We start from the raw sequence: 8,607 nt of genomic DNA on the forward strand, positions 1-8,607 counted from the left end.
TTCGTTAGTTAATTTTCCGTAAATTCGTTCCGACGAAACTTTAGCGACACAAGTCCTTTCTTAAATAAAACTGGTTTATTCTTTCTTATATACAATAAAAGAGGGCGCCTAGAAAAGACTAGAGTTGCCAGGAAAAGTCAAGAACCTTCGAGAATCTCACGTGACTTCCGCTGTCGTAACAATATATATATATATATATTTGTAATTCAATGTTAACTAAAAGGTGCATAACCTAAAGATTATGTTTGTCCTAGAATATTCGGAAATATTAATGAACGAAAAACTTTGCGAAATATTTAGAATAAGGATTATTTGTTTGTTTATTATTAAGCACAAAGGGCTATCTGTGCTCTGCCCACCACGAAGAAGATAGAGATTTGTTTTCTAGCCAGCAGAATGAACCAATCAGTGTATTTAGGTTTTGGGATCTGTGTTAGCTATTGCACATATTTGAGTTACTTTGTACAGGTAAGTTGATGTTTATGTTAGTGTAGTGCATATAGCGTGACTGTAAACGTAGGCCTATAACAAAGTGTATAAGCCTGTAGAAGAGGAGAAAATAAAACAAATTTGTTATTGTTATGTGCACTAAACGTTGAACTATTTACATCAGATAATTTAAAAGAACTAGCCAGCGAAAACTAACGTTGCAACAATATTGTTGCGTCAGCGAGTCACATGACTACTGTGACGCCACGTTTCTAGAACTATCATGTACTTTGGCGAATGCTCTAGTATTTAATAGATATAGGGTAGTCGGGTATATAAAAGAGGGGGACAACGTGACGCGGTAATGTGTGTATAGACAGTGAGTAATTGAACTGCAGTCAGAGAGCACGAGAGACGTTACAGCGTTTGTTTAGCGCGATTGTTGAAGTTGAGTGTATCGGTAAAGTTGTATTTGGAAAGAATAAACCAGTTTTATTAAGTAAAGAACTTGTGTCGCTAAAGTTTTGTCGGAGACGTAACAATATGAACTAGAGCATGGAAACTAAATTACTCAGGTAAAGTTAAATGTTCAGAATATACAAAGTGTCCAGTGTTTAAGAATGCAGTGTTTAAATTCGTCTTCCGAACTAAGTTTATCAATTCAAACTAATAATTTAATCCTTTTACTAAATAGTACATAAGTAATACACCAGTTAAGTACAAAGCATTTTGACATATTTTACCATATTGTTACCAAATCTGCTTATTTGTTTGTTTCCGGTAGAAATTCTTTCCCAGGATCTTCAGCGATACAAGTCCTTTCTTGATTAAACCAATTTATACTTCCTCGATACAAACTTTAGTACACAGTAGTTCCACAATCAGTACGTTTCTCGTCACTTTAGACTTAACAACGTTTATAATACACGGTATAAATCACAGGAATTCACAATCTCGATAACTTCGCTCTCGACGAGTACAAAACACACACTTTATTCCCCCGCTGACTTTCTCTGCCAGACTTATATACCATAGAAGAGGGCATCTCGAACAAAATCGGACTTCCCCGATAATTCGAGAAACTTCACTAAAAAATTCCGTAAAAAAAAAGGAAGGACAGGAATAGAAAAGTAAAATATGCAACATTTGACGATAGCAATATGAAAAAAAAGTTTCTAAACGATTTCTTAACTAATGTGCATTGGTTGAATGGCACTTAAACGTATTGAATAAAATAGCACCTAAGATATAATCATTATGATAAAGAGAATTATATATTTTTGGGAATAAATTCCGTTCTTGTTGATAATAATACTTGAAAACTATTAACACTACTATATTTTAGTCTTATATGAAAATGGGAAACACTGTCAATGACGCGCCATCTGCAGGTAAAACTTATGAAGTTGTGAGTTATTTTCTTGAAATTGATAGTAAAGGAAGTAGAAATAATTTTAAGGATTGGTAGAACTGTTTTGTAACTTGGGAAGTTATGTGAATATCTAGATGTAATTTGATATTTAAAAATTTTCTTTGTTTAAAAGTACAAATAAATTTGGTGTAAGACAGTAGTTCCGTTATCTGATAATGATACCATTGTATTCTATTAGTATTAGTGACAGCGTTGCTACTAAAAAGTAAAAATAACATTAGCACTCAATAGTTAGACTACTAGCAGTAGAGTAACTGACGTAACTTAGTACCAACTACCAGATATTAGGACTAATGTTGCTATTAATTAGTGATCATATCAGTAACTAGGCCTACCATAGCAATAGTTTTACTTTTAGTGGTATAGAGTACACTAGTGTTACTATTACTAGCCTTTACTTTCATAATTTACATTAACATTTGTTGAAGTGTGTGATTTACCTTAGGTAATCTATTCTGAATGTGTTGAAGTGTGTGATTTACCTTAGGTAAGCTATTCTGAATGTGTTGAAGTGTGTGATTTATCTTAGGTAAGCTTTTCTGAATGTGTTGAAGTGTGTGATTTACCTAAGTAAGATATTCTGAATGTGTTGAAGTGTGTGATTGTTTACAGCCATCACATGTAGAAACAGTAACTAAGGGGTATTTTTTGTTCCTTCTCCATTATTACTGTCAATTAAAAAGAAAAAATGTTGCTGCACGTCTTCATCAGGTTCAGTTGTTCTTAAAATTTAGTTAATATATTTTTTATTAATTTTTAAGTATTACTTGTAAATCTAATAAAAAAGAATACTTTCTTGTCTGGTTGAATTTTAATACATACAACTTAAGGCTAAAATTTACAAAATCAGCCTTCCAGTTGAACTTTTGTTTTTGTAAGTTACAGTTAGATTCAAAACTTTGGCTATGAGTTGAGCACCAGTGTCAACATCTTTACTTTATGGAATTTATTATAGTGACAAAAAAGCAAGGACTTTTACCAGCTAAGCTAAGATCTTTATCCACTAACTACTATTATGGAGAAATTTTTTAACCATCAAAGTACCAAGCCACTGCATTTGTATAAAGGATGTCACAGGTGAAGTTGATTGAAATTATGGTTTATATGTATGTTGCTGGATGTTTGTTTTTTTAATACCAAGAGTAAGTTTATCATTTTGGTACATTGTAAGATGTAGATGCCCCCACTGAGGAGGACTTTGACCATATTCACTGTACTTTTGACCATTGGTGGAATAATCAACATGGCCTGGCGATCACACGGAAGAAATAATGTGGAGATGGTTCAAAACTTGAAAAGTAGGTTTAGTAACAGATATATGTATTTGTTGGATTTTTCCCAAGTATAGTGATCATTTCTAGAAATACAGAAATATTTTTACTTCAAAGAAGGAATCCAGCAGAGAAGAAAATAAAGAAATAACACATAATACTTTGAGTATTTATCAATCACACTAGGTAATTAATTTTGTAAGTTTTTTTGACTTGGTTTGTATAATGTTTGAGGTTTTTTTAATATGAAAATTTTTTATTGAAACTAAAAAAGAAAAGCTCATATATTGTTAAGTCATAAAAAATATCAGTTTTGTGTGTACTAGTGCAGAATTACCTTTTCCTGCCATATTTGTATATAGGCTTTTTTGTTATACTCTGTTGTATTTTTAGCCTGAAATATATTTTAATTCATGGATATTAATTATAGAATCCCCCTGGAAGGCATAAAAAGCAGTTGTGTTAGTTGTACATGTAATTTTGTTTAATAGAAATAAACAGATTACTATTTTCACAGAAAATGGGATAATTAACAGTGAAACAGTTGAGCAAACAATGTTATCTGTGGACAGAGCTCACTACTCTAAAAGTAATCCATATATGGATTCTCCTCAAGGAATAGGATATGCTGTAACTATCAGTGCTCCTCATATGGTGAGTCCCTTTTCTGACTAGTGATAAGTTTCTGACATATAAACGAGCTGAATTCTAGTAAACTTAAACACTTGAACATTTATTAAATACTTCAAAAGTGTTCAGGATATCAAGTGATCAGTGAATTGTTTCACACAACAGATATGTGTCATAATTATTTCTATGCTTCACAAAAATTTTCTTTGCACAGCCACAAAAGCTCTAAACAATTGTTTTTAGAATTTTTCAGAGAAACCACATTTACCATCACCCTACAAAGGGTATAGCAATCAGGTCTGTGTGTGTGTTTCTGTATGCGTATTTTGAAAACTAATAGACCGATGTACACGAAGTACATGTTTTACTCAAGATGGGAAGTCAACATAGGACAGTCCTCCCCAAATTTGATCCAGGCCAGATTCTGGATTACTTTGAAGCATTTTTATAATGGGGGAGATGAGCATTTTCATGGATTAGGGTTAATAACTCTGTAAAGTGTGATTGGATTTGTATCAAATTTCATAGGCATATTAAGGTTGAGACTTTCATCACACTAAAAGCAGTGATCCAGATCCTTGATCATTACGAATCTGAGTAGGATGTTCTGAGTTTTTTGAAGGTGAAATTTGATGTTATCCAATATAAATGCATGCAATCTCAAAAAAGGAGTGGTGGGGCAAGGGTATAGAATCTCTCTTATTACTCTTGTTTTAACATAAATTATTGGAACCATTTTAAGCATTCTTATTTGATTGATATTTTTATTAAAGGAATAATAAAATGCCTAATTGAGTTTACTGTGAACCAGTGATTTAGGGTCCTTAATTCTATCTCAATGAATGGTGGTTTTAATGTGCAATGATTTTATCAGTTTGTATGAAATTGTCTTGAATTATGAAGCTTGGATTTCATGCTAAAATGTATTTTAGATGAGGCATTTTATAAATTGTACATTGTAATAGATCTACCTGCTAACTGTTTCTTTTGTACACAGCATGCACATGCCTTGGAGTTATTGAAGGATCAGTTATATGAAGGGGCCAAAGCCTTAGATGTAGGCTCGGGAAGTGGTTATCTTACTGCTTGCATGGCTGTAATGGTATGTTCTGCATAAACTTAAAGTAAACTGTACAAAGAAATTAAACTTTTTTAATTTATTTATTAAATTAAACTCATTTATTAAACTTTTCTAAACATGGTTTCTATGAGTGCTGCCTTAAAATCAATGTGATTATAAAACTTTATTTTACACACAAAATATGTTTCTGAAGGAAAAATGACAAACACTTAAGCACTTTTAATAAATCTGGAAGCATTTTACCTTCTTACTTGCAATGGATTAAGGGAACAGAATGTTCTTAAAAAAATTATTATGTAGTTACCTCTAATGTTAATAAATTATTATTTATGAGGCACACACATTTTTAACTTTAGGTGGGAGAAACTGGCTTAGCTGTAGGCATTGATCACATAGAAGAACTAGTGAACATGTCTATAGAAAACATCAAGAAAGACAATCCACAATTATTGGAATCTGGAAGAATAAAAATGATTGGTAAGAATGCTTCTGAAATTACAAGGTTTGACCTAAAGTATCAGTATTGTACAGTAAATGGTGAAACTAAGGTAAAATGGGAATGATAGGTTTATATGAGCCTGTAAGTACCACATGATTTTAAGGTATGCTTCTATTTCTTTGATGTCAGATGACTAATTCTTAGGGAATTATACTCCATAAAACTGTATGTGTTAGTTTGAACTAAGTACTTGACAAAAGTGTGAACACAGTACAAGGTTCTGTACCTTTGTTTTGTTAGGTTACATGATGTGATACCAGAAATTACATCTTTTATGTTGTTGGACACAAGTTTGCTGATGATAGTTAAACCTGTTTTTGTAGTTGGTGATGGAAGAAAAGGGTATCCAGATGAAGCCCCTTATGATGCAATTCATGTTGGTGCTGCTGCAGCTCAGCTACCAGATGACGTAAGATTATTTAACAGTAATATTATCTAATTCATTAGTTTTATATAACTGTTTTTTTTCACTTGTAATTATTTCCAAACCTCTTTTCTTGAAGACCGTCAAAGTGTGAAATTTTGGCTAGTAACCAGATTTATTTCATTACACTCCTGTAAATTGAGGTATATAGGAATAACTAATGCTACCTTTTCAAAACTGAAAATTTTTGAGATTAGATAAAGTATTAGAAATTGTTAGTAGTATGTATACATGTGTGGTATTTGAATTCTTAAAAAGTGTCTTATTAGCAGTAACTATCAGGTTAATCCATTAGTTTAGTAGATTATTCTCCTGGGGTGAGATGTCAAGGGTATAATCCTATTCAAGGGAAGATACCAAAATTGGGTAACACTCATGTAGTAGTAAAATCTGGTATAATATTCTGTTTGAACTGTCCTCTTCAAGCATGTATGTATGAAACAAACTTTAATTTGAGGTTTTTAATACTTTATTTACCACAATCATTATACTGGAGAGTTTAATAAGCCTACAAATCATTATTCAAAATTACCCAAAATGTCTGAGCACTTTTGATACCTTCTTTCTCAGGAGCAAAAATTTTGTTATTTTAGAAATGTTACTTGATAGAAGTTAAAGGTTACATTAATGAAGTCAGATGGACAATAAACATGATGTATTACTAGGAAAGGTATCAACGATCTCAGCTTAGGAAGTTAAAGTACACCAAAAAGAAAGATGATGTATCAGACATTGCAAATTACCAGTCCCCTTATTTTGACACACTCTTGCTGTTTACTGAAAAAATCTTTACATTCACTCATGCACTACTTTCCCCAGCTCATGCTTTTGATGTTAAGTTGCCTTTTGTTCAAAATATTCATGATTTATGCCATTTGTTTAGTGTATTTGTTTTTTATTATGCCTAGTTGTGTTGCCACTCTAACTATACAATATTTAACCTGTTACTGTCAACATAGCTGTTCCCATAAAATTTACTACATCACACAGTTCACAGTAAAATGTGTTTTGTGTACTTGATTAGTTGATTGCCCAGCTTAAACCTGGTGGTCGATTGATTATACCCGTGGGAAAAGAAGGAAATAATCAATTATTAGAGCAAATAGATAAACTTCCAACTGGAGAAATTAGAAAGTCATCTTTGATGGGTGTAGTCTATGTTCCTCTAACAGATAAGGAGTCACAGTGGCCAAGCAGGTAAAGTTAATTTCTTCTGTAAACAAAAAAAAGTAAAACAAAATTGTCATTTATGTGTTGAAGCTATTCTTGTCATTGATATGCTTAACTTATAGAATATTTGTTAATCCCTTGTCGAATACTTTACATAAATGACTAAAGGGAGAGATGATATTTTATGTTTATTATAGGTTTAAGACTTACTCTAACAATTATATTATTGCATAATAATTACTGGTCAACAGAGGCAGTATTTAATAAAAGATTGTTATAAAGAAGCTCTTTCCATTTACGAAAGTAAAATGTATTATCTTCATAATTGAAATTTAATGATCAAAATCATAGCTTTTGGAGACATTGTAATCAAAATCAGTTCTTTAAAATAATAAAAATAAAAAGTTTGTCCAAACAAAATGATTAAATATTAAATTTGAGTAAATTTTTTTTTAAATTAAAAAAAAATTACATTCTACCCTGGGGCTTGTAAAAAGACTGAGTTTTCATTACTACACTTTTCATAATTTATTAGAAATACAAAACCTGTATTTAATAGTTATTTTTTGTCATATTTTATAACTTATAATGTGTATAATTTTTGTTTAATAATTGTAATTTAAAGTTATATTTTTATAATCAAACAAACCTTTGTATATTTAATACCTATATATATAGGTATTAATTATACAAAGGTTTGTTTGATTATCATTTTTAAAAGTTTTCCAAACATCAGAACCTTCTAAATTTTTCATCCCCCTTTTTTATTTAAAGAATACTAGGTATTATATGCAATTATAAATTTTACTAGAGTCTGAAGAATAAAGGTTAACTAAATTTGCAACAGTATTTTCAAGAAAGAAACATTTGTGCAGGATAACTGTTAAGTGAGATTAGCGAGTATAGGTTACAGTCTGATGATTATTTTTTTTTCAGGTACTCAAAGAATGAGCTGTAATAATTTTTGCTATTATCCAACTTATGCTATATGCACTATTGGAAAGGTAATATTGATTCTCAGAAAATTCATGAAAATTAACTGATTAGTTGTTGTATTGTTATATTCGCTCTCATTTTTGGAAGTTTTGAGCTTACAAATAACAATTTACTTCTTACTGTTCAAAAACGTGCAAGGTTTTGGTACTGTTTACATTTTTCCAAACACGTGCTAAGTGTAGTAGATTATTCCTCAAAAATGAAAGCTGATAAACTTTGACAATTTTCAAAACTGACGATTTATTATTAACATTGTGTACAGTTAGAAGCTTCATCTGTTAAAACATAAGTATGTGAAGAATAAGCATTGTACTGCTTTGTTTGGAAATAAATTATTAATCAGATATTACTTAGAAGCATCTGTTTTGTTTCATAATATACACAAAAACAGTATCTATAATATTTAAACAATTTTTTGAAAAATGTATTATGTAGGTTTTTATGAAGCTTACTTTTTTCCACTTGGTTTTGCTTAACATAAAAGAAATTTTAGGAAAATACAATGTTTATATATTCAATTATTGTATGAATGATGTGAGCTTAGACTTAATTCTGTTCATTTGGTTAGTTTCGTACATGGTGATGATGAGCCCTTGAAAGAGTTTGAAACCTCTAGTTTTATAAAACCTTAGTAGTTTGTGAAAATGTTTTACTAAATTATGCAATAGTTCATAT

At 30.8% G+C, this 8,607-nt stretch overlaps 1 protein-coding gene across 7 annotated transcripts; it reads left to right on the forward strand.

Moving 5' to 3' along the window:
- Positions 1-1,813: 1,813 nt before the first annotated feature.
- LOC106463323 (protein-L-isoaspartate(D-aspartate) O-methyltransferase-like) lies at positions 1,814-8,281 on the forward strand. Of its 7 annotated transcripts, none has more exons than XM_013923339.2 (9): positions 1,847-1,937; positions 2,817-2,938; positions 3,039-3,159; positions 3,650-3,786; positions 4,760-4,864; positions 5,200-5,320; positions 5,666-5,751; positions 6,791-6,963; positions 7,873-8,281. In XM_013923339.2, exons 2-9 carry the CDS (start codon positions 2,930-2,932, stop codon positions 7,892-7,894), a joined length of 774 nt encoding a protein of 257 aa, XP_013778793.1. In that variant the 5' UTR covers positions 1,847-1,937; positions 2,817-2,929; the 3' UTR covers positions 7,895-8,281. The 7 variants fall into 7 exon arrangements, with proteins under 7 accessions (XP_022246510.1, XP_022246508.1, XP_013778795.1 ...); XM_022390799.1 differs by lacking the exon at positions 1,847-1,937 and adding an exon at positions 2,081-2,572; XM_022390802.1 differs by lacking the exons at positions 1,847-1,937; positions 2,817-2,938 and adding an exon at positions 1,814-1,837.
- The last annotated feature ends 326 nt before the right edge of the window (positions 8,282-8,607 follow it).

This window comes from Limulus polyphemus, unplaced genomic scaffold, assembly GCF_000517525.1.
Source record: "Limulus polyphemus unplaced genomic scaffold, Limulus_polyphemus-2.1.2 Scaffold1378, whole genome shotgun sequence".
In the NCBI taxonomy this organism is placed as follows: domain Eukaryota; kingdom Metazoa; phylum Arthropoda; class Merostomata; order Xiphosura; family Limulidae; genus Limulus; species Limulus polyphemus.

Excerpts from the sequence above, each read along its gene's own strand:
- LOC106463323 (XM_013923339.2), top strand. Across the intron at positions 3,160-3,649 it reads GATGGTTCAAAACTTGAAAA|AAAATGGGATAATTAACAGT; the intron begins GTAGGTTTAGTA and ends CTATTTTCACAG. Across the intron at positions 5,321-5,665 it reads TGGAAGAATAAAAATGATTG|TTGGTGATGGAAGAAAAGGG; the intron begins GTAAGAATGCTT and ends CTGTTTTTGTAG.